Here is a 26,990-nt window from a genome sequence, read left to right as displayed (position 1 = left end):
CAGCCTCTACCGTTTCTGTTCTCACCTCACATTAAGTTTAGTTCAGTGAACGCAGTAAACTTTCACACGAAATGCAATATCAGATTCAAGCTGCCAACAGTTTATGATACTGAATATGGCAAATCATTTGCAAATATAATATTCAATAAGAGTACTGCATTCTGAACAGAAGTTAATGTATAACTTCCAACAGTTGAAAATTATTGCCTGCTAATCCTTTCTATATTCCAGGAAGTATATTTCAATCTTCAAGTTCCCAGTTCCCTTTTTCACATGCTTGGTTTTACTATTATCTGCACCTATTGATCAGAGGCTTTTCTTATGCAGCTCCATAATGAGTTATTAGAAACTCGAGGAATAAAAACAAAGCATTTTAGAACAGGCATATAACCTTTCCCCCTTCAATTCCCAAACCGACCTACTTTCTCAAAATATTGTAAAATGGTTTGACTGTGTATTTTGTGGGTGAAAAATAATAAAACGCTTCCCCTTTTCCCAGTGTTTGGGACAGATCCGAATTGAGGTGGGGAGAAAATTTGGAATCAGGTGACAAATTGTTTTATAGTTTATCTAAACTTGGCAGTAGTTTATTCACGGCCAGTTAATGCGTGGAATTTTCCAATCCTGATCCTTGAGATTTTCCGAGCTTTATCAGATCTAGACAGGATTTTGAAAACTGTAGGGGACCTGAGTATTGTTCTTTATTTACTTGTTTTATCAATTTATTTTGCGAAGTATGTTCGACTCTAAAGATTGGGCAGAATGGTTTCGGACACCAAATAATCAAGCTAACAGAAACCAATTGCTCCTTGAACCCATTTGTACAATCCGCCTCAATTGCTTTTCCTGATATCTTATTTCACACGTTTGTTTCCCTTGCTTTAACAAAGATCTGCAAACACAAACTTTGATCGTAGCACTCCATGATGTGCCAACAATCTGTCCTTAGCATACTGCAGACCGATGAACCTCTGTTGAGTTAACCATTGTGTTGTTGTATTGCTATGCATTTTGCCTATTATAGAAAATTATTGAACATTGTCAAACTAAGTTCGGATCTGTCCAAATGCTGGGAAAGGGGAAGAGTTTTATTATTTTATATTCTGTGAAGCACTTTGAGATGTGTCAATGATGTGATAAGGCACTGTATGAAATGCAAGGATTACTGTTGTTATTACCTTTGGTAGTATCTAGGCAGAACTTTTTCCTACAGGCATGTGTAGGACAAATACTACAATAGGTTAGGATTCAAGTAATCCATGGAAGGAACAGACTAAAATGGGGTCATATAGTCTTTCCATGCCATCCTAAGGCAATGAGACATCTGTAAGTATTTCTGTACACACTGAGTAATCAACAACTAGAATGAACAGCAGTTGAGAGTGGGGCACTGCAGTGATGAAGTGGCTTAATGTTACCATGGAAAGAGAATGGTTAGTACCTTGGAGGAATCAACTGCAATTGTCTTTTGCAGTCCTGTACATTCATTCATTTCACAGAGCACAAAATTATATTTTTCACTGAATTTGAACTTTGGGGAAAAAAAGTAGCTGGAAGAGAACACATACGAATTGAGAAGTTTATTTTACAAAGAAAAAAATTCAGAATATTTCACTGCTGAAGTACATTTATATTTTACCTCTGTTCAAAACATTTACCAATATAAATCATTTTTTTAACATCCACTTACACAATAAATTACTAGCATGAAAATATAAAAATAGGAAAACTTTTATACGCTGAAACTCCAAGGCATTTGTTTAATTGACATGAAGATGATGTCAGTATTTTACTTTTCATGCAGGTGCTACTGGGGAGAGGTTTGCTGACCGCTAGTTCCCATATCCTCATTCATTTTCAGCTGATAAAGTTCATATGACAACTCTTGATGAGAAAGTTCAGCCATACTGAAAAGTTGAAACAAAAATCACAAAATTGACACATCTGAAAATTTGTACAATGAATTAAATATTCTATTGAACTATTGTTGAAATCTATTAAAACTAGGCTGTGGTGTAAAATAGTTAGTGTTCAGAACTGTAGAAATGTAATGCACAGAAGAAGACCATATAGTCCATGACGTCGTATTTGATTACTAGTCATGGGTATTTATTTACCTCAGTTAAGAGGAAGGAATATCCTCCTGAGTCAAAGCACTCTGGAAACTCGAGTAAATTATGACATCAAACAAATCCTTTTTCACTCAAGACTATGCCAAAAAATGCTAGTTTTAATTATGGCAATGATGGCAGAAAAATGCTGCCATCGTTGCCAAGAGCTTTTACTTACCGTTGCTGGGATTGAAGCAAACTACTTTTTAAAAAGGACTTTGAGAGTGGGCCCTTTAAATCCATGTCACTCGGATTATAATTATTACTGCTCTGTTGGGAGAAAATCATGAGGAACTTGTAACTCTAACCTTAATTTGACTTTGATTAATACAACATTAATACAAAAATCAGTACAATAAACATCAGATCAATCCTGCTACACTTAGAAAACACAGTAGTAATCATACAAGATAAAAAATAATTAATTTAGTGACAATAAGACTGTGGACTTTTAACAACTTGCATTTATATAGCACCCATCATGTGGGTGAACATCTCGGAATATTTATAAGCGATAAAGAAGTTCAAATACCAGTGTATTTTAACATTTGTGTGTTAGCCTATTTCTGAATCTGGAGGAGAAATTTGCTGCTTAAAGGGCATGTATAACAGCACCCACCTGATATTGGTTACGAATAACATGCTTCTTTGTTGAACATTCTTCTTCTTTTATTTTCTGCTGTCCACTGGACAATGTTGATACATCACTAACAGGAGAGTCTCTCATAGAATTGCTTCCCTCTTTACTACGGAGATAGTTTAACATTCCACTTAATGTTTCCAAATCACCACAATCATTATTCTGCCCTGTGAGCTCCAAAGGTCTAGCTTCGTTCTCCGGGTGTTTAAAGTGACTGTACGGTAGAAGATTCCCTGACTCTCCTGCCCCATGGGCATTTTGTTCAGTGTTGGGCAAACTGCTGCTCACGGGAATAGAAGATTGCTCAAGAATTTCTCGAATTCTATTGGAGCAATTGAGTGAATTTAATGCTGAACTAATATCAGTTCCATAGACATCACCAACATGTAAAGATCTATTTATGTTTCTAGAAAGATAGGGATTTGGTGAAAGCATTTTGGAATCTTTTCGAGGATCATCAAGGTTGACAAGAGATTGTGATGGAAGAATGGTCGAAAGTTGCCGTATTCCCATTGCTCTTTCATATCCGGAAATTTTAACTTGTAATCTCGCTACCTCAGAATCCTACATTTAAGAGCAAAAAAAGAAAGTCTCAGTATGGATTAGAGCTTTTATGAAGGCACTGTATATTGTTCTTTTGCCGATCAAATCAAAATCTCAAAAAAACACTTCTGCAAATACACTCTGAAAACCTGAAAGAGTTCATAATTCTTATTTTAGTTCAGTTAAAATATTAATATTCCTGAATTTAATAAAAAGTAAAGTAAACCCCCAAATATGCAAGACAATTTATACATGATCACAGAAAGAAATGTAAGAAACTGACCACGTAGGCGAAAACTGAATCAAATGGTTTACATTCTTACGATGACATTATAGCAAATGAAAACTATCATCTAGTTCAACAGTAAAAGTTTACAAAATTTTAAAAGATAGCTTTAGAATCTCCACAGGTCACTATTGCTAAATGAAACAAAGGAATGAGAATGAACAAACAAAGGGACATATACATTTGCAAACCAGGCCCAACCTTGATTATGAGGGCTTCATTTGTGGCATGCATTTCTTCATTTTGAGCCTGAAGCTCTTTCTGAAGGTTAAGGATCTTTCCCTGTGCATCTTCTAACGCCTCGTTGGTTTGCAAAAAGTTGTCAATTGTGCTCGGACCACTAGATTTGCTGGTTTCTGAGATCTGGCCAGAAAAAAGGGATAATGGTGCCTGACGTTCCTTAAGCAGAGAGATCTGAAAGAATAATAAAGTGCAGTTTTAAATAGGATAGAAGAAGTCATTTTGTTTCTCTAATTGGGTTCAATTCAGATAAGCATTTGATTGATAAAATTATTGTTGCAATTACTCACTGATATTATTGCCAAAATTGTTCTTCTGTAAAAAATATTATCTTACCTCTTTCTGGTGAGTATCCTTCAAACTTTCAACCATTTCTTTAAACTTGTTTATCTCTGCCTGTGCTCTGACTTCTAACTGAGTCTCACGAGCCTGAGCAGCACCCAACTCTTCTGCCAGATGAGCAGCACGAGCCTCCTGTAAAAGTTTGAAAAGCTGGCATCAGAAATGAGGCCACAGGACACTGAACCTTTTAATACATCCTCATTGCCTTTATAAAAACACAACAGAATTTTTAGAAAACAAACCTATAAATAAAATTAAAAGTTTTTTCCTCCCTTTCCCTCCACTCGCACACAGACGGAAGAAAGAGCAGAGCACAATCCTGGCTTGTCTTTCAATTGCTGTGAGCGGTACCTGTGGAGGGATTCCAATTGCAGAGAGGCTGGAGATGACATAAGGCTAAAGACTGTGTTTAAATGAGATTACCTAACCACAGTCTCCTTCTGTTAGCCAGGTTACAAGTTACCTTTTCATGCGAGAGTTGAATAGTTTCGTTTAGCTCCCGAGTGAGATAGTCCATTTCCCTTTGGGCTTGTGCTAGCTGCTGTCGAGCCTCCGTCAATTCCAGATGGGTACGCTGCATTAGTTCACGAGCTAAGCGTACCTGCTGGCCTTCACCCAAAACTTCCTGATGCTGTTTTGCGATACACTGCTCCTTATGTTTCAGTGTCTGAATAAAGTAAATTATACCAAACAGCACAAAGGCTCCAAGTTATCATGTGCGTCAGAGAACAGTTACTAAATCATCATGTCTTTAAATTGTTTTATAAAACTACGGAAAAAGTCATTTTACTGCTCGACAACTACAAAATAATACCTTGTTGCTCTAAGCAATGAAGATAATCAGAAGGATAAAGTATCTGATAAACATCTCTGTCATTCGAGTTATTTTTATTCTGGGGTTAAAGAAAATTACCTTTCTACATTAGCTTCAATTTATTCTGAATCAGAAGAGATTTACACATTGGCAGTTAGTCACCTGTTCATATTCTTCAATTCTCTGGTGCTTTCCTTCTACGTCACTTTTCAGTTGGTTTATTTGCTGCTCCTTTTGTAGTAATTCAAATTCTCTCTCACGTAACTGATCTTTTGTAATTTGTAAATTTTCATCCAGGATTTCTACCTATCAACAGAATAACATGATAAAAATACAGCTGAGACCATTACTCCAATGACATTAGTGACTATAATGATATTAGTGAAAACACTGTCTCGGAGAAGGGTATGTAGGATAGCAAACCTGTTTACTGCGTTCTTTAACAATCAACTCAGCTTTCTCCAAAGCACCTTGCAAACGAATAATTTTCTGCTCAGTCTCAGTTTTGTGTTCATGAATATTCAAATCCAATTGTGTAAGCTGAGGAATAAAACATTTACATCAATAATTTAGTGTTTACAAAGTCTGATTTAAACTAGGAGCAAAGCACTGCATATCCTCCATTGACTTGAATGTAAAAAAAGTTTCAAAAGAATGCAGGTGTCAGCCTGGCTGGTTGTGGGTTCAAGTCCCACGTTGGGAATTTGAATTCAGTCTGAGATCATTTTCCACACTGCTGGGGAAGAGCTGCATTGTCAGAGATGCTGTCCTTTGGAGGGGATGTTAAACTGTCTATCTGTTCAGGTTCCCATAGCACTATGCAAAGAGTGAATGGGGCTTCTCTTGGTATCCTGGACAACAATCCTCTAAAATATAAAATTTGTCATTCATTTCAGAGTTGTTTGTGGAACACTGCTCTGTGCAAATTGTCTGCTGCATTCACCTATAAAATACAGTGTACACTTCTTACTGTGATTTATCTTATGAATTCCTTTAAGACACCCTCCTGACGTAAAAGGTGCTATATCAAATACAACAACTATTATTATTATCATTATCCATTCTACCTGAGCTGCTCTCTGCTTGAGCTCCCTCTGTCTATCTTTAAGTGCCTGATCCATGTCATACACCTCCTTATCCCTCTTCTGCAATTCATTTTGACATTCCCTGTAAAAGAAAAGAAAAAATGTTCACTAAAATGGTAGAAGCTTGCTATGTCTTTGAAATAATTCAATTTCAGGGGGGTGCCAAAGGACTAACTGCTACATAACCTGACCACATGTAAAACACCTTAATTTTCCCAATATGGATGAAATTTAGCCCTTTAAGTAGTAACATAGGGCACTATTAAAGCACACACATAGCCCATTTTGAATTTAAAACTTTTGTTGTACAATAGAATTCATTGCTAATGAAAGTTCTTTTATAAAGACATCCTCACTCAATATCCACACAAAGCATGTTCAAGCAAGGTTCCTAAATGGTAATCATAATGGGAACCGTGCCTGATTTCACTTGCCCCGGGATGCTGAGGAACATATTTACTGTTGCCTTGGCTGCGTTCAACTAACTCAGCACAGAGCAGCTATACAACTTTTTCATAATTTCCGTGCAGAAGAAAAAAAATCGCCATTTACTTCTGTGTCAGAATCTCACATTATCCATCAAGAGATGTCCCTATACATTTAATAGTATATAGGGAGAAAATTGATGATTGGAAGAATAATACATTTTGGCTAACAGACAACCAATTTGTCTCACGACATATACATTATTTGAATTGCATCATATTTAAAACATAAAATGCTTCAAAAAGGATGACCAAATCTTGCCATAAGTACCCAACACAAAACTGTTCCGAGATAGTTTCCACATGACCCATACGAGATCAAGCACTAAAAAATTCCATTCCTCTTTTGCGTCATTTATGACAAGTTACAAATCTTCCATTTCTAATATAGTTATCATAACATAAAGCATTCTACAATGCTGAGATTCATTTTGCTTTTCAAATGGTACAAAGAGAAGACTGTGTGAAAAATAACATATTGACCCCATCAGATGAATGTTAAAAGTAAAAATGCTCCATTCTGCGTAGGGACATGTGGAAAAAAAATTACAGTGGTTGGCAAATGAGAAACAACATTGTTGCCGCAACAGTTTTTAAGGATTTCAATTTATAAGCATTTTCAGGATTCAGTTATATTTAGACTTGCGTGAAAAACAAATACACTATAGAAAACACTCATTGCCTAAATAAATGGAATTTTGTTTCTTATCACTACCTTCAGAATAAACAAGAACTTCAGTTACAATAAATATCAAGCACTTCAAGATTTTGAGTCTGAACGTGTGTGTACCCATATAAATTCTCTTCCCCCTTCCAATTAGCTCAGAATAATGAGCAAATTTTTCAGTAAGAGGCTTCAATTTGGTTGACCATGTGCTTCGCTGATAGAAATCATGAGGTGTGTTGTTTATTGGTCTATAACCTCCCAATACCTCACCACCTCTAGACTGACATACTGCTATTGTGAAAAATTCTATTTATCATTCGAAACTCGATTTCTTTAGTGGTTTTATGTTGACCACCAATCCCCAAAATAAAAACAATCATTAATTTCAGGACTATTTGTGGAACATTGCTGTTCACAAAATTGGCTACCAAGTTCACCCAAATGCAGAGACATTGCACTTCACAGTATATTCTGTGAAGAGCTTTAGAACGTCCTTCCTATGTGAAAGCGCTATACCAAATGTAAAGAATTATTATTATTATTATGATGGAGTTCCGCCCCAGGTTTGAGTTTCGGTGTACCCAACTTAAAGGGATGCATGCCTCTTCTCACTCTGCAAATTGTTAGGATTCAATGTGAAATAAAGTTGATCAAGAGCAAACTAAACTTGTGGGAATCTATAAGCAAACTAAATCAGTGGTCTGTAAAGGTGCCCTGGTTTGGGAATCTGAATTTTCACAGTACTGGAAAAAAAGGGAAAGTGTTTTACATGGGCTAAAATTGGTATATTGTTGGAACTAAGAAGTGTACCTCCCTGTTGCAGGTGGTCTTTTGATAGAATATTTCATGTCTGCCAGCTGTAGATTATGTGCATGTCTATACTAATCAAACTGCTCAGAAGGGAGCTTGTTGTACAGTGCAGATGGCCATTCAACAGAAACTACTGTGAATAGTTGATTCAATGTGAATAGTTCATTCATTGATTCATCTGTTTGTGGGATACTGATGTGCACAAAGTGGCTAATGAGTTTGCCTACAAAATACAATCAAAACACTTATAATAATAATAATAATCCTTGCATTTGATATAGCGCTTTTCACGTCGGGAGGACGTCCCAAAGCGCTTCACAGAACACACTGTAAAGTGAATTGACTGTATATTTGTGGGCAAACGCGGCAGCCAATTGCGCACAGCAATGTCCCACAAACAGTCGTAGATTGAAAATGACCAATTTTATTATTGTTTTGGGTTTTTGGAGGGATTATTATTAGGCGTGTGGAGTAAGGAAACTTGCCCAAGGTTTCGCCCTGCCTGGAATTGAACTCAGGTCTCTCGCTTGCAAAGCGAGTGCTCTAACCACTGAGCTACAGGACTCCACTCCAGTATATCCTGTGAATCACCTTGAGATGATCTCCCAATGTGAAAGGTTATCAAATGCAAGGATTATTATTAATTAAGCTTTATTTAATTGTACTTCATAATCTTCAGTGATAAAGGAAAAAATGTTTTTCGCTCATTTTGAGAGCTGCAAAATAATGGACATCTACCGCTCCCACTCAAACCTCATGCGTAATTGCATAATAAAGGAATTTGGTATGTTTAAAAGTACCTTTTAAACTCTTGTTTATTGGACTAATATTATGGGTATTCATTGTTAAGTCTCATCCTTGGCTAATATAAAAAAATGTGTTGTTTGTTGCAAAAATCTTACTAAAGTACTGAAACACTTTATATTATATCATTTTAAAAAAACAGTACTAGTTCACTTCAGTTATGTCATTAAATTAAAATGTTTCTCTTCCTGGCCTAATTTGCCAAGACTTTGTTCATTAGTAAATAGATAATGTCACATCGATCGGTAATCCGTAAAATGCATACAGAATGGCCCCGTTAGAACCTATAATCAAGCAGATTATGCTAGTCTAAAATCAAATTGTCCAAGATAAAAAAAAGTTGATGACATGCAAGCATGTACACATATTGTAAGACTTTGCAGCATTGATGATTATGATCAAAAATCTTAAAGGAAGAAATTGATAGAAAAACTGAATGAACTCAGTCCAAGTCCATTTTTCTTCAGCATCAATATCCAAGCAGTTCACTCCTTGATTCTTGGATAAGGAACAACTCACCTAAATTCAGTAGTGAGCTGTTCAATTGTGTCATTCTTATCGTCAATACTGTTCTGGGCTTTTTGAAGTACATCTCGTAACTCCTGAAGTTGATTTAAAGTGCCTTGCAATTCACCGCGCATATTTTTCAAGTGCAAATCCATCTCCTGATTCTGCTGCAATGAATTCTTGCGCTCTGCCTCAGTCTTGTGCAGCCTTTCTTCCAGATCAATCACTACCACAGGTTACAAAATGACATAGCTTTAGCACACGCAACAAAAACCCCACACTATTATGCTGCTGTATTTAACCAGTCAACATATCACAGGTAGTGGTTATCACAGAAGACAGTTTCAAGGTAACAGTGGAAGCCCGTTAAAATCATGTATGACAACTACCAAATGTTCCCCTTATCCTTACTCAGAATTTCCTTAAAGGCAATATAAGTTACTAAACTTAATTTTTAAAAAAAAACTTATTGAACTAGACAGCACCTGTGAATCACAAATTAAGATTCATTAAAAAAAGGAATATCTTTCTTAAAGTACTATAGTTTGACTTTTTTTTCTATTGAAATATAAATTAAGTGATATACATACACACACGCAATACAAAATTTGTTCACTACAACCTTGGTCAGACTTCTTTTCCAGTTCTATCTGTGTCTCACGAAGACTCATCTCCAGCTGGTTAAGCTGAATTTCATTGCTCGCACTATCACGTCTCAGCTGCAGAAGCTCAGTTTCTAAAGCAGTAAATTCATTTTTGCATTCGTTCATTTCTATCTTTAATTTCCTGATCAACACAGAAAAACACAGCAGAAGTGAACATTGTCAGAAAAACTAATAAAAATACATGAAAGATTATACCATAAAAATTCATGCAATACCCAAATGAGACGTTCTGTGTGCTTTCGTTATACTAAATGCACAAATACTTGTTAGACTCAGGTCATATAAAAATATTAGTTGTAAGACAGTCATAAGACAGTCATTGCCTAAGGTTATTTTTTGAAAGATAAAAAGGGCGTCAATTACCCATACAAAGTTTGCTTATAGATTCCCACAACTTTATTTCACATTGAATCCTAACAATTTGCAGAGTTAGAAGAGGCATGCATCCTGTTAAGTTGATTACACTCAGCCCAAACCTGGGGTGGAACTCCTCCATAATAATTTTTTTAGACTACAAAGTAGTAGCTGTTATACAACAACAAATTTCATTTATACTTTCACATCGGGAGGATGTCCTAAAGCACTGGACAGTCAAGAGTTTGCACCAGAGTTCGGAGTTGGAATTGGAGTTGGGAGCCAAGAGGGATGGGGGTGGAAGATCTTCCTATTGAACAAAGGCACGGTTAAAGAGGAAGGTCTTGAGATGGCCCTTGAAGGAAGAAAGGGAAGGAGCTTGGTCAAGGAATTCTGGGATGGAGTTCCAGAGAGTGGGGGCAGAAAGGTTGGTCAGGCTAAGCTGAATTTGGATTTCTTGTAACATTTTGAAAATGTGAAAAGATGGATTAAGCACTTTATCTTAGTAGTACAGCACTCAAAATGGTAACAAGTGTTCCCATCATATAGAGCTACTGTTTATGGTAATGATTCTAAGTATGTTAAGGACAAAAAGAGAACACCACATAAAAATGGTAAACCACTGAACCTTTACAGCTAACAGGAAGAAAATGTTCTTCTCAAAATATTTAAATTCAGGTCCCATTGTTGAAAGATAAAGTGCTTAATCCATCTTTTCACATTTGCAAAATGTTACAGGAAATCCAAATTCAGCTTGGCGATCTTTCAGAACTACTAATTAAAATTGAATGACAGGAGTACACAAAATTAGGTTTGGTTTTTAATACCACCATTTCTTGGGAGAAATGAATCAACACAACTTACTTCATAGTGTTGTTAAGATCAGTAACTTGTTGTTTTTTGTACTCTGCATCACGACAGGCCTGGTAAAGCTTTTCTTCTGCTTTTGCAAGCTCTTCCCCTGACAACCCTTTCTGCTTCTGTAATTCTTGTTCCAGTTTGGAAACCTGTTTCACAAACATATTATTGCATAACCCAGATTTTACATTTACATTACTACAGTACAATACAATCCAGGAAAGTGTTTATTTTCAAAGCTATTACCTGTCTTTCAAGCATCATTTGGCAGTCCTCTAACTCTCCAATTCTGGTGGTACCCTGCTGTAACATCTGCTGATGCTGCTTTAAGGACTGCTGGAATTGAACATTCTGTTCGCTTGTTTCCTGTAGGTTGATGGTGGACAATTTCAGGTCTTTCTGCAGGTGACGCACCTTCAAAAATAAGTGTAAAAAACACTCAGATTTCCTGCAGCTACATTTTTGTTAATGGTTTGGCAGGTCAGTATTTAGGGCAGGTCACACTCATTTTTCTTAAAATTGAAAGCAGAAGTCAAACGTTACATTACACACACATATATATATATATATATAGAAACAGTGGTACAATTAGTAATCTCCTTGCTCTCATGATTTGTTCTAGCATTATTTCTGTTCCTCCTCCTCCCACACATGTATGAAGGAGAGAAGAAATTAACTGGTTGGTATAATTTTCTCTAGAGATAAAGGTTTAATTATCTCCTACAATAGAAATATTCATTCAAGTTTAAGAACAACAACAAAATTATATTTTAGAGTGTCTTTCATGTCGGGAGGACGTCTCAAAGTGCTCCCAAAGAACATAAGAATTAGGAGCAGGAGTAGGCCATTCGGCCCCTCGAGCCTGCCCCGCCATTTAATAAGATCATGACTGATCTTCTAACCTAATTCCATTTAGCCGCCCTTTCCCCATATCTCTTAATCCACACGCCTAATAATAATCCCTCCAAATAAACAAAACAATAATAAATTGATCATTTTCAATCTACGACTGTTTGTGGGACACTGCTGTGCGCAATTGTCTGCCGCGTTCGCCCACAAATATACAGTCAATTCACTTTACAGTATATTCTGTGAAGCGCTTTGGGACGTCTAGAAGACATGAAAAGCGCTATATCAAATACAAGGATTATTATTATTATTAATCCCTTTAGTTTTTAAAAATCTATCAATCTCAGTCTTGAATATGTTCAATGACTAAGCATCCACAGCCTTCTGGGGTAGAGAATTCCATAAATTCACTACCCTCTGAATGAAGAAATGTTTTCTGAACTCAGTTCTAAAGGGCTGACCTTTAATCCTGAGACTATGACCCCTAGTTTTCGATTCTACAACCAGTGGAAACAGTCTCACATTATCTACCCTGTCAAGACTCTTAAGAATCTTATAGATTTCTATAAGATCACCTCTAATTCTTCTAAATTCTTTGATCTCTGCTGTGTAGCTAAATCGCAAACAGGGCAATCTTAATAATGTTCTACAGTTCCTCAATTAACAAAGGAAAGGAAATACCTAGGACTCTTGTTCCTGACTCTTATTTATTCTCACTCACATACTGGATGTATGTTTACATGAATATTGTGCGAGTGTTGTTAAATATCCTGCTGAGATTCAGTGTCCTGCCTCACATATATGTGCCACTAAAGGAAACATATACAGTGCAAGCCCTAGACAATTCCTAAAAAGCATACAAAGAGGGATACTGTACATTTACTGTCTAGTAGATATTAAAAAAGTCACTTCTGTTTACCTCTTCAGACCTCTTGCTCTGCTGTTTTTCAAAATGTGTCCGTTCCCCTTTCATTTGCTGTACTTGTGCTTTCAGCTCTTCGTTACAAAGAGCCAATGCTGCTTCCAGTTCTCGAACCTGGTTTGTTAATTCAGAAAGTTAAAACATTGTCAAACATTTTTAAATCTTAAATAAAGGCGATTTTGGAGTTTATAAGGGGACACACGCATGCATTTAATTAAATTTTGAAATGATGTGACTGAATGCATCAGTATGTATGTTAATCTTCCATTGTCACAAGACTACATGGAGAGACACGTTTACCACACATTAAACTGTAAATACAATAACCTTAAATTAAAAGAATCTAGGATTATAGGGTTTACAGACTTTGAAAGCTGTTTCTTCTGTTTCGTTCTGCAAGGCTTTTAAAGCTGCAACATTTCTTTTATTTTGTTCCTCTGTCTTCTACAGATAAAAATAAAACAAAAACATTTTTGTAAGTTAATAAATGGTATTCAACTGGTAAAGGTGGATCTAGTAGATGCCACCTTTAAAAATGTTAACAAATCCAATTGCAATAAATACACAGTACAGGAGCTTCATTTTTTAGTCAAAAGAATGCAACCAACCTTAGGGTTCCAGGAACTGCCTAAACACCATCCAATGCCATAACCAAAACTTTCTGGTCTGTAAAGGCCATTTGCTGCATTGGGCAATGTCTTTACCCAGTAGACCAGTGCTGCCCAAACTACAGCCTGAGATCGCACTAGGCAAGGTAAGTCCATGTTTGATTGGTAGTGTATTTCCGTGTTTTTCTTGATTCATGGCATAAAACAATATTTAATCAAGAAAATTGATTTTTTTGGCCACCATTGCATTAGACCATCAGAGAAACTCTGCCTTGCTCATTATCATTAAAAAAAACAATAATAAATTGGTCATTTTCAATCCATGACTGTTTGTGGGACACTGCTGTGTGCAATTGGCTGCCGCGTTCGCCCACAAATATACAGTCAATTCACTTTACAGTGTGTTCTGTGAAGCGCTTTGGGACGTCCTCCTGACGTGAAAAGCGCTATATCAAATGCAAGGATTATTATTATTATTATCAGTTGCCATTTCAAACCATCATATTTAGAGTGTATTAAAAGTATTTAGTGTGTATTAAATGTATTAACTTATTGATGAAATATTTAAACAATAGAAAATTAGTACTTGCCCAATCATCCATTGACTAAAGTAGTTTATGAAAAATAAAATCTGTAAATACAAGCTTGCCTCTCTGGCTTCCTGAAGTATCGTTTCCAATGTCTCAATTTTGTTTTGCCGGGAATAGATTTCTTCCTGAAGAGCACATATGGTTTGATCTTGCTTCTTCACCTGCAGAAACTTTTCTTCCAGCTGATTTTGAACCTTAGTTTACAAACAAAAGTAAAACAGATGTTAATAACACCTTTAACTGACCAAAGAGATATATTCCAGTTCTGATGCGCCTCCAAGCAGACACTTCAAAAACATCTTAAAAACATATCAGCTGTCCATTTCTCATTCAGAGTGTTTTATGGCTCATGTTCCTTTTCCTGCATGAACATATTTTCTTCTTACATTTAAGCTTCCAAAGATTATAAGTAAGTAACTTTTAATAATTTGAAACTTAAGGACCTTAACAGCACAATAAACTTCATGGAACTAAAAATAAGCAGCAGAAAAACTCACAATTTCAATCTGTTTTTCCAGTTCTTGGCATTGTTCAATGTGGATTTTCCTAATATTTTCACGTTCTGCAATTTCATTTTCATGTTGGTCCTTTACCATTCTCTCCAAATTGCAAATGTCTTTATTCTTTTCCTAACAACAACAACAACAACAAGATTCCATTTATAGAGCGCCTTTCACGTCAGGAGGACGTCCCAAGGCGCTGCACAGTTGGGTCATGACCCGAGCAGGGGGGAAATGGTCAGGGTGAGGGGAGGGAAGGGAGGGAGAGAGGAGGGGGAAATGGTCAGGGTGAGGGAGGGAAGGGAGGGAACGAGGAGGAGGAAGAGAGTCGAGAGGGGAGCTGAAGGCACGGTCAAAGAGAAAGGTTTTGAGACCGGCCTTGAAGGAGGAAAGGGAGGAAGCAAGGCGAAGGCACTGGGGGATGGAGTTCCAGAGCCTCGGGCTGAGAGGCTGAAGGCCCGACCACCGATAGTAGGGCGGTTGGGGCGGGGGACGTGAGCAGACCGGAGCCAGAGGAACGGAGGGTACGGGCAGGTAGGTAGGGGGATAGTAGGTTGGAGAGGTAGGAGGGAGCAAGGCCGTGAATGGCCTTGTAGGTGAGGATGAGGATCTTGAAATCAATCCTCTGGGGGATGGGGAGCCAGTGGAGGCGAGCGAGGGTAAAACATTTTTGGGAAATAAAAAAATGGCAGGAATGAAATTCACAGAAGCGGAATTTCATTGTTCAGCACATCTAGAAGTCACATCAGGAGAACATATTTGTCAAGGTTCTAAATAAACGTTTTCGATGTTAAACTAAAACAGATAAATTGCAATATCTACAGATTGTAATCAAGTTCTTTTCACATCTGTGAGGAGCATAATAAAGACCATCTGGAAACCAAAAACCCACCACCTTAGCAATGACATATGTAAGGCATATATTGTACAACCCAATTTCGGTTAATGGCTTGTCATTTACTATTTATTCCAATTTTCCATAACTTACTATAAGCTCTTGTTCTAATTCAGTTGCTTTTGCAGCACCCGTTGAGTAAGCAATGGTCTTCTCCTCCAACTGTTTCTCCACTGTAGAAGCCTGCGATTTCATCTTTTTCAACTGTCAAACAGAACAAATGCACATAACCGGTATGTTGAAATAAGCAATTATGTTCACGACTAATAAAGTGTAAGATATGTTGCAGCTAGCTAAAAAGATAATCTAATTCTGGTTAGTTAATCACAAAAAAAATTTCCCCACAATGGTGTTCCCAAAAACACTCCAACTGCAGCCTAACCATGTCTTGTGAAAGTTCAGAGGTAGATTGTATGGCCACAGAAAACCAGAATTTCCACCTTAGTAATTTTTAGCTACTGGTTCAGTACTCATATATGTTTTCAAAATATCTAAAAGTATTTTTCTTCAGCATAGAGAACAGGTTATAGGCAAACCCAGTTTTTAATGAAATAATACACTGATTGACAAGAAAAACATCTATGATGCATCCACATGACTTCATTCCAAAAGCTACGATCAGATTATGCGTCATCCAAACTCAGTGGTATCACTCTCCTATCTGAGTCAGAAGGTTGTCAGGTCAAGCCCCACATCGGTCACTCACTCCATGGCTGCGTGTGGGACACTGCTGAGCGCAATCTGTCTGGCAAGTTTCACCCACAAAATGTAATCAATCTACTTTACAGTATATCCTGTGAAGCATTTTGAGACGCCTCGACAATGCGATAAAGTGCTATAACAAATGCAAGGATTATTATTTCCATGAATTATGAATGTCTTGGAATGACAATGTGATCAGCATGTTTTTCCGTAATGTTTATGTGAAACTACTCACTTCTTGTTCTATATTTGCAGTGTATGAGTTCTTTTCCAACAATTCCTCTTGCAACTGCTGAAACTGATTAATCTTCTGCGTCATACGAGCCTGCAAAGTTGAGATTGTAGCTTCTGCTTCCAACAATCTGGTCTGAAGCTCCTCAACTTCTCTTATATTTCTATGTCGTTCTTCTTCATAATTGGAAATGAGCGGTTCCTGGGACTTTCTGTCATCTAATAAAGTGTTAGAATTAGTGATTCACAAAAACATGCCTAACAGTTACAGAAAGAAATAGGAAAATCCTAACTTGTGGGCAAATTCTTCACAGTCCAAACTTACTTCTATCCGTAACATGTTCTGAGTTTAGACTATCCAACACGTCACCACCTCGACCTAAGTTAGCACTGCATCGTTGCTGTGATGCTTTGCTATTGATCAGCCCAGTCTGTCGATTCTGAATTTCAGAATTTTTGTTCGATAGTTTCATCCTAAAAGAGAATAATTTTACTCCAAATTAGAAACAGAACAAAGACCTTTCCTTTGCACCTAACCCCTCAACCCTCAATAAAGTTTGTCTGATAAAGACTTGATACTGTTCCCAAAACTGGTGAGGTTTTTTGTCCATTCTTTCATGTCAGTGTTAATGTAATTAACGGTTCATCACCTATTTTTATTCAATCGCAAGTGAACAGCACAATTTTAAAACCAGGCAAAACAGAAGTAAACTTTCAAACATAGTGCAATCCTGAGATATGATGGTCTACATTCATTTCTGATTTGTTGTTAGCAATTTAAGAAAATACCTGTGATCTCCACAGTAAGCGTCATTGGATGCAGTGCAGAAACCAGGGTCTTTTACACCATTTTCCTTTCTCGTGGATGAAAAGGTATCAGAGAATTCTGAACCAGGCAGTCCTGTACTATACACCCCGCTATCTCCCTACAAGACAAGAACAGCTAGACTCTAGAACCTTACATTTTCTATTTACATTAACGTGTTACACGACTCTATTTTTGCAATTTCTAGCAAGCAGAAACTGGACTTTTTTTCCCCACAGGAAGGCAAACTCTCGCATGAGAATTATACACACACACATACATACATGATCATTATTGCAAAAGTATGAATCAATACTAAAGGAATCTTATATATGGCCCATGTTATAGATTCAGGCAAAATGTTCAGTTTGTACATTCCAAACATTCCAAGTAAGAACCTTTGGTGGTTGCAATTGAAGTCATAGCAAACATCTGCCAATCGTATTGTCCCACTAAACTAATCTGCATGAAATGCTGCACACTCTTATCTTTCACCAATTGCAATTTTCACTCTCAATACAGATAAAGATGCACCTCAGCTCTCACAATCCCTTGTACAGTTATGGAGAAAGACCACACAAATAGACTATGCAAGATAAAAACATCAAGAAAACAGTTCATTTTCAGATACATGTAGAAAATTCTAAATTTAAACTGAGGGAAAAACAACGTCTCAAGGAGGTTACAACAGGAGTATAGATTTTTTTTAAGGTTACCTCTGGATTTCCTTTCCTTTGTAGTTGCATAATTGACTCCAGGTTCCTGCACTCTGATTTGGCATTCTCCACTTCTTTGCAGTACTGAAGCAATCGGTCACTTTGGCAAGCTGTAAGTGATCTTAATTCCACATTCTCCATCCTTAAGGCATCTCGGTCTTTTAAAAGGGCTTCTTTATTGGCTAATTCTCTTTCTAACATTACAATTTTTTCCTTGGCATGAGACAGAAGTGAAAACATCTCTGCATTTTTAGCCTCCAGATCCTTTTGAACCACCCTTAAACTGTAAGATTCTTTCATAAGATGCCTAAAAAACAGAACAAATTTGTAAAACCATTACTAATATGTGGTTATATATATATATACACACACACACACATATACATAGACACACATAGATGGAGTGTGGCATTGTGTTCAATATTCATTTGTTTGAAGAATAAACACACTTCAAAAATAACTCGGATAGATATAGGTGCTACCACTGAGCCAGGTTGACACAATGGAAGGACAGCACTGCAGCCAATAGAAGTTGTTTTCACAGCAAAGCACTGAGGCCTGATTTAACAATCCCATGTTGGACAGCTCATTTGTATGTACAGCATGAATCAATGGGAAATGGGAACAAATAGATTATATTGCTTCAAGGCGAGTGTGGGCCAGCATCAGGCAGCATGATGTTATCCCTCTGTGCTGAAAATGTCTATTTTACTATGTTGGGACATCATTGGGTCTGGTTATGATGGCTTTTACAGGGGGCAATGGGCACCATTGGAATGGTATCCAACTGCTTTCAAATTGAGGAATAGAGAATAAAATTGGTTGGGGAGGGAAAAGGAAATCGGCTTCACTGTTCTTTTATAACATACCAATTTAATTTCTACCACTTTTAAAATATGAGGGAAAGAGAACAAGTCAACACAGCTGCATGAAGGCATTAACATTAGAACCACAATGAATTCAAAGTGAGCAATAATACTTTTTCTTCATAAAAATTCAAAAGGATTCGACAGAAATAAATTGTGTTAACCTGGTTTCTTCATTCTTGTTTTCCAATTCCTTTTCAAAGGAAGTAAATCTGTCTAACAATTCTTGTCTTTCCCTATTGAAGTGAACCAGGCTGTTCTGTAATTCCTCCTCCTCAGCTTCAAACTATAATCCAAAAAGAAAAGTTAACATAGAAGACAAGCACTCATGTTTAGGCACATTTGCTATTTACAATGAATGCCCGTGAACTCTTACCCTTGAAAGTTTCTCAGTGGTCTTTTCCTTGTACTCTTTAAAAGTTGCAGATATTTCCTCAGCATTAAAAAGGGCTTCATTTCTTTGTTGTTCAGTTCTGTTTAAAACAAAATAATTCTGACTCTAATATTGACAGTCAATAAGATATTAGGTGGCTCTCCATAAATGCCAATGCATCAGTGTGTTGCACCTATAACTCAGTGATAAAACCTCATTCAAGCAGGACAAGTCTGCTGGCAAGAGATCCATAAGCATCTTCTTAATTCCCACATGGTTATTATTTCTGGCCTCTTATTTCATTCCCTTATGTCTTTTAATTATGCTATTAAACTTGTATTCTTAAACTAGGGCTTTATGAACAATGTGGAATAATATTTTCACAAAATAAACTCTCAAATGTCTATTACCTTTTTCCTCTTTTACTTCTTTCAAATAAGTCATTCTTCAATCTACTGCATTCATCCGTTAGCTTTTCAACGAACTTGTCTTTTTCAGCCACCATCCACTGACATTCCTCCAATTTTTCTTCAGCATCTCTTATTAAAAAAGACAAACAAAAGGAGTCAATGGCAGCGACAGTAATGAAAAGCTTGCCAATTCACTGGAAACAATACAAATAGTAACATAGATGCATCCAATTTTAAAATTATGTATTGCTAACAAAATCACATCATAACGATGGGGGAGGAATAACCCATCATAGTTACATAGGAGCTTTTAAATTTTGAGCAAAATGTCAAACTCTAATGATGTTAAGTATTTTCATCAGTATTGAAATACAAAGATAGATCACTTTCACCACAATAATTTGACTCCACAAACATGATGAAGGGAGCAAGGAAATGCTCACACTTCTATACCCACAAAAGCACCAATCTTTAAGTCTACCTAGAATCAGCCTTAAATACTACAGCCAGGGAATGCTGTTGAAAACTAATGTATTTTTATTACATTTGCAGTTCACAAGACATCTTAGCCAGAGAATTAGGAGTACATGCTTTGCAAATGACTCAATTGGAAGAGCATTGTTTTGCATATTACCTGAGAGCTTTTTCCTGAGCCTCAACCTCTGACTCCAAACCCAAGATGTGTTCTTTTAGCTGAGGGACACTCTGTGCATTTGCATCAATATTTGATTCAAGATAGCGAATCTGAAATTATAATTATACAATTGTACAACTGTAAAACCTCACAATAAACTTAATTTTCCTTGCAAAATTCTCATCATTTAAATGGATTAGGGCATTCTTATTCAAATCTTAATATGTTATCCAGTCTTCCTTCTTCAGCAACAGTTCATTGTTCCAACCTGCCTGCTCCCCCAATGAATAAACAATAAAAATATGTTTTCATATCATCTAACTTTGAGACTGAAACTTGGTATAGATGAAGCTTTTGGTTAGCCTATCCGCCATGAAGGTTGTTACAAAGAAAATATTTTAAAAAATATTAATTCAAGTTCATGTATTCCTAGAGTACAATATCGTTCCAAATACAAGGCATTTCCCCAGCCCCTAAAATAGTTTTAAAATTGCTACGTGTCTTATATTTATGCACTGAATACAGTATAATGTCCTCCCGACGTGAAAAGCGCTATATCAAATGCAAGGATTATTATTATTATTATTATTATAATGCTATACGATATTGAGGAAAAACACACACAAGAATTGAGAAATTGCACAGTGGGTTACTAATCTACAAAGTGCAGGTTAATCTCGCACACATGCTTGCAACTGGATATTTTTTTGCCAGTAATATTAAGTTAAGCATTTATGAACAGTTAGAAAGAGGAAGAGAAAGAAATAAAGTTATACAGAGACTGACAACAAAATAAAACTCCCCTGAATTCACATAGGAAATAAACAATTTCAAATACTATGCTGTAATACACAATTTCAGGACATAAATCAATTGACTCTTTCTCAAGTGATACACAGTACTTCTGTTTGGGCTACACACCTTGTTTTTTGACTGTGTCAGTTCATATCGTACAGACTCAATCTCATTTACCAAACAATGATTCTGGGAAACCAAAGAGGAATTGTCCTCTCGAAGTGAGCTGAGCTTTCTCCGCATTTGGTCTTTTTCTTGTTCAATAGCTGAAGAGACTGGATGTTGCGGTACCTAAAAATACAAACACATTGTGAATCTGGCTCTGGCCTCCTCCTCGTCCCCCGAGTCCTCCGCTCCACCCTCGGTGGCCGTGCCTTCAGCCACTATGCCCCGAGACTCTCGAACTGCCTTCCTTATTCCCTTCTTCTTGCTCCCTCCCTTCCTATTTTCAGGTCTCTGCTGAAGACCTTTCTTTTAGACCGCGCCTTTGGTCACCTTCCTCCCCCTCCCCCTGGTTCGGTCCCAGGATCCGTTACTGTGAAGCGCTCTGAGATGCCGTCCGGCGTGGAGGGCACTATATAAATCCAAGTTATTGTTGTTGTTGAATGCTACAAAATTAATTTGATCATATGATCTTAAAGCTGAAGGGCAGTTTAGGAGTAAGACTATTTGCTCAAGGTACTCCTTCAGTTAAAGAAAGAGAAATAGCTTCAATATAAATCCTAGCTGTACTGAAAAGTGTAGTATAAGCTGTTAAATTACACTGTTGTGCTGGTTAAAGGGACAAACTGTATGCATCCTTAAGAGGTAATTAAGAAGTAGGCATTTTGAATCAGCCTGATTGATGATCAAGCACCAACCATTCCCAGGGAAGCACAATAACAGCAAGTATCCCAAAAATACAATCCTTTCTTTCCCTTTAAGTGCAGCGAAAGCATTAGAAATTGCAAGGCAGGAATGCTGCAATGACAATTACAGACTTCAATCCAAAGTACTAATCATAGTAATAATTAGTATGAGCCAGTCTAAACCAGAACTTTAAAGCATTAATCAGTCAATGAATCTGTGACATCAGCCATCAGAAGCTGCACAAGAGTTTTTTTTGAATGCAGATAATTGCAGGTTAGCTTTGAACAAAGCTACCAAGTGACTATTAAGCAGATGTCACTTTTCAATGACTGCAAAATAGATGTCAAACACTCAAGTAGAACCAAATTTTAAAAATTCTGATTCATTCAGTGCAAGCGTACACCCATCATATTTAATCATATTTAGCCACAATATTTCGCTGCATACATTTTTTACGCTTAATCTAAACTTTATATTTTGCCAAGTTGTAACCTATATCAAGTCATGCAACCTTATTCAAAATATTACCGAATGTGAAAAACAAAACTCTTTTAACAAAAACAAGTTCCTCATCAATAAATAAGTTGATTACTTGATTAGAATATTGTTATTTGAGTCATTCAAAAATCAAAAGTTAAGTATTTACCCTGCTGCCTAAACTGCTGGATGGACTTATGTTGCTGAAAACATTTTTTTGAGGAACTGATCTTTCAGTGTTTGCCATGATGCGATTGCATATCCCACGATTTACTGTATCAGGTTGATAAAGATCTTCCATTGTTAAACCAGGGGCATAATTCTGATGAGAAGAGCTATCAGACTGGTCATTTAAACCGTCACTGTGAAGAAAAATAATTTTATTTTTAAGGTAACCATGCATTTAGGTTAACATAACAAATAACTTTCCCAGTTTTTTAAGCATTTACAGCTTAATAATATTGCACTTCTCAATTCTAATACTATTGCTTATTTAAGCTATAATATTAAATTATATGAAATGTAATATTAAATTATATGAAATGTATTTTGCTTCTACTTCAAGTAATATTCAAGAAGAGTAAAAATTTAATAAACATTTACTATTCTAATTTCAGCACCAATAATGAATGTTATTCAAAATCCTACCCATTATCTTCTATTCCTAGACTTTGCAAACTCTTCTCAGTCTTCATCAGCCTCTTCCTCAGAGCCACCAAATTTTCCATCCACTTGTCCTTTTGGGAAGACAAAGCAATCAATGTTTGAAATTGAGATCTTCTCCACACAACAAAAAAAACTCTTCAAACATCTTCAAAAACTCCTAACTTTACAAGTCTTTTTATTGAATCACGATATGGTAATTAACAGTCAAACTAGGATTATTTTCAAATCAATATACGAATTCCATATTAAAAAGAGGACCGTTTGCAAATCAATTATCTAATATTACAATTTAAAAGATAAAAAAGCATTAGAAACAACATTTTCCACTTTAAAAAAATACAATTCTAAGCACTCTAGATCCTCATTCTCAGTTTTAAATCCCAAAAGAGCCTTATCCCACACAATCTGGCCAATACATTTTCAATGTCCCGTCCCCCCATCTCCGCCATATAAAGCCTGCTTCAACCTTGCTCTTTGATGGTACTTTTGGTCTTCTTTCCCCTCCCCACTCTCTTTGTCTCTCACCATCCGAGCAGCTCAGACAGCAATATGAAGCTCTTTGAGACATCCACCTGATGCGAAAGGCATTATATGTACTCAACTCCCAGCTTAAACAGACTTCAAGAATCTGGAATTCAGATTTAGCTGGACCAGGTCAGGAATATTTTTTGGAAACAATTCCGTGAGTCAAAAATCCACCCCACCTGTAGACAATTCCAAACTGCCGCCAGCCCAACTCTCCAAGCTCACACCCACGCAGTTTATTTTACTGATTTAAAATTCATTTTTATTCAGTTTAAATGTTAGGGAGGATTTATTTTTATTTATTTTAAACATTAGGTAGGATTTACATTATATTTATTTTAAATGCATTAAGTTAGCTAAAAAATCCGGCTGACGAGACCGAATCTCTCTCCCCCATTAATCCAGTTAGCCGGGGGTTGAGTGTAACTGTAAAATGTATTGCATACGCTTTTTTTGTGGATTTAATGTGTGGACCACTAAAAACCAGGAAACAGGTAAGATAATGTGATCAAGTTAGATATACATAATTTTCTCCCCCAAAAATTGTTGCTATAAACAATAAGAGACTGACGGGAAAAATACAGTGTTAGCACCAGGAATTCTGCAAGTTGTCTGTAAGGAGTTCACTACAAATTGATGCTCACAAGGATTGCCACGCTGTTGAGTTGGCTCCACCTTCAGGTCAATTCAGAAGTAAAGATAGCCACATTTACAGTTGAAAATGTGAAGAGATGTGAACCCGGCTTCTTTTACCACATAAAATAACCAAGGAAATTAAGATGAAGATAAAATGACAAGCAAAAGCATTATGTGTTCTCTGCATCTGCTAGTACTACAGTTCTCTGCAGCGGTTGTGAATTTGCATGGTAGTGTTTGTTTGAGAACTGTTGCTATTTGATTTTCATCATGACAATTGTAAAGGGTGTGTTCAGAAGCGGGGATGAGACCTGGATTACCATCTGTAGTTTCTTTCAGAGTTCCTCTTCAGATTCATGGTAAGGCATAATATCATTTGCACATTTTCATAGAATGGTGTTCTACATTTCAAATGTGTGATCAGGAAAACTCTTTTCTATTTAGCTTAATTGTAGTTAATTAATTGTCATTAACAATGCTGAATACATTGTGATTATCTTCTACTTCTGAGACTGCATCCAGCAAGACATAAAAAAAATCAATATTACGGTGACTACTGCTGGAGAGTGTGCATATGTGAACAAGGTGGTACTTTACTGTGATTTCCCCCCACCCACCTCAAGCTTTAATATCCTGACAAAACTCACACATAAAAAAATGGCCACTTGGGACAAGGTACTGAAGGGCAGCCAGCAGCTGTAAAACTATATCCCAACAAAGAGTTAGTATCCTCGGGGGGGAAGGGAAGAACACACAAAAAAGGAACTTAATGGTACAGAATTTACATAGTGCTCCACAAACAATGCCATGACAACCTCCACAGCAACCAACTGAATGTGATATCACATCCTTGGTGACAGTGACAGAACTTAACATTGCACCAGCATTTTTGACACAGGTTAGGTTGATGAAAAAAAAACTGGTGGTTCATCCAAACAATCCACCGAGCAGTTTCAGACTGATGGTGACAGTGACCGAAAGATGCTTTCCATTTACAAAAAACAAATCTTGCATGGGCATACCACTACAAATTTAATGCGAGACCTCGAAGTAAAATTCACGGCAACTTTATGTAATCCCCTAAATCACAGTTTTGTTTCTCATTTGATACGGGCATATTTCATAACAGAGCATCTGTGGAAGTGTGTGTGTGTGTGTGTGTGGGGGGGGGGCTTTCATTGTAAAGAAAACTTTTAAATACCGTGCGAATTTAAAAAAAAATTCTTGCTCATTTAAATTATACTTTTATTTGGATGGTTCAAACAAGTTTTTTCAACCCCAGGGTGACCTTCTATTTGGGGTTTTCCCTCCAATGACCGCGACCCACTCTGCTTCGCGTGCACTCCGAGCCGCTACCCGCGTGAAGGGCAATGTATAATTGCAAGATGTTGTTCGCCGGGTAAGTCACGGACCCGCATCGGAATCAGCACAAGTGACAACCTCGAGGATTCACGAGGCAGTTCTCCTTTGGCGCAACATGAAAGGACAACGACAAACCCCTTTGGACTGCGAACCCCTTCGCTGAGCTTCGAATAACAAGACGTCTCGAAGACGCGATGAGGAGCTACGTGACACGCAAGGATTATTATTATTATTATTATTATCACGATCATTGCAATAGTCTATATAAAAAAAAAGACACCAAGAAGAGCGGTCCATCTGAATATAGTTATTGCAGATCGCCAACAAACGACCACTGGTGCCTGATCAGTAACCATGACAACCACCACTAGTGATTCGCGAAGGGTATTAAAAACACACACCGCCAAAGCCGCCCGTCGTGAAAAAAAAACACACACACACAACAACAACAACAGGAAACAATACAAACTCTCCTCTAAAAATCGTCTTTTTTTAAAAAAAAACACACACACCCACCACCGCCGCCGCCTCCTCCCAGAAGCTGATTTGAACGAACGGAAAGTTAAGTCCCCGCTCTCTCGGCGCTTTTGACTTGGACCCGTTTGACTGGAAGGAAACCTCCTCATTCGCCCACACGGCGACCCCGAAAACACTTGAGATTCCGAATGCAGTGAAATATAAATTCAGCTCCACCTGACAGCTGCCGACCCGACAAGACGGACGGCTCTGAATCCAGGCCGCCGCCGGCGCGGCCGCCGCGCGGTTGTTAGCTCCGCCATTGTTCAGCGCTCCGAGAACGCCAGCCCAGGTGTAAAACGCAAGCTGTCGCCGTTGTTCAAAGAGTTACATTACCCGCGGGAATGCTTTACCAATCGCTGAACGCGAGGAGAACCGAAGCGCTCGGGGTCTGGCGGCCCGCGGTGAGGTGTAAACGCTGCAGCCGGTCCTCGGCCGCCGCCGCCGCCATCTTGTCCGCCGTGGCTCGGCTGCTGCTCGCGCGCTTCTCAACGGCGTTTGAGATCCGCGCGCCGGCGCCGCTGATTGGACAGAGTTCAGCGCCGTCCCGCCCGGCCGCCGTACCCCGCCCTGCGCATGCGCGTGGTCGTTACGGCAGGAGGGTGGCTCAGAGCCGCCTCCCGTGTACGTACACTCACACACACAGAGCCAGAGAGGAGCCCCCCCCCACACACACACACACAGCCAGGGCCTGAGAGGAGCCACCCCCCCACACACACACACAGCCAGGGCCAGAGAGGAGCCCCCCACACACACACACAGCCAGGGCCAGAGAGGAGCCACCCCCCCCCACACACACACACACACACAGCCAGGGCCAGAGAGGAGCCCCCCCCCAACCCCCACACACAC

At 37.8% G+C, this 26,990-nt stretch overlaps 1 protein-coding gene across 5 annotated transcripts; it reads right to left on the bottom strand.

Annotated features, from left to right (window-relative positions):
- Nucleotides 1-1,563: 1,563 nt before the first annotated feature.
- Nucleotides 1,564-26,595, bottom strand: LOC103174656 (coiled-coil domain-containing protein 18). 5 transcript variants are annotated; one of them, XM_042335748.1, is made up of 30 exons: nt 26,475-26,595; nt 23,082-23,170; nt 22,603-22,795; nt 21,234-21,398; nt 20,313-20,422; nt 19,679-19,807; nt 19,272-19,368; nt 19,060-19,181; nt 18,030-18,336; nt 17,298-17,434; nt 16,834-16,982; nt 16,513-16,727; nt 15,669-15,779; nt 14,678-14,809; nt 14,240-14,374; nt 13,349-13,426; nt 12,980-13,096; nt 11,458-11,625; nt 11,218-11,360; nt 9,957-10,120; nt 9,347-9,560; nt 6,044-6,143; nt 5,400-5,516; nt 5,139-5,282; nt 4,626-4,829; nt 4,157-4,294; nt 3,782-3,994; nt 2,731-3,315; nt 2,290-2,381; nt 1,564-1,907 (listed from the first exon to the last, which is right to left on the bottom strand). In XM_042335748.1, the coding sequence occupies exons 2-30, from the start codon at nt 23,159-23,161 to the stop codon at nt 1,808-1,810; spliced, it is 4,659 nt and encodes a 1,552-aa protein (XP_042191682.1). In that variant the 5' UTR covers nt 23,162-23,170; nt 26,475-26,595; the 3' UTR covers nt 1,564-1,807. The 5 variants fall into 5 exon arrangements, with proteins under 5 accessions (XP_042191682.1, XP_042191684.1, XP_042191683.1 ...); XM_042335750.1 differs by lacking the exon at nt 26,475-26,595 and adding an exon at nt 26,139-26,162; XM_042335749.1 differs by lacking the exon at nt 26,475-26,595 and adding an exon at nt 26,135-26,155.
- Nucleotides 26,596-26,990: the final 395 nt, after the last annotated feature.

The sequence above is a fragment of the Callorhinchus milii genome, unplaced genomic scaffold, assembly GCF_018977255.1.
Source record: "Callorhinchus milii isolate IMCB2004 unplaced genomic scaffold, IMCB_Cmil_1.0 Scaffold5, whole genome shotgun sequence".
Taxonomy (NCBI): Eukaryota; Metazoa; Chordata; class Chondrichthyes; order Chimaeriformes; family Callorhinchidae; genus Callorhinchus; species Callorhinchus milii.
The sequence above is the reverse complement of the archived record's forward strand: the minus strand, read 5'-3'. Positions and strand labels throughout refer to the sequence as shown.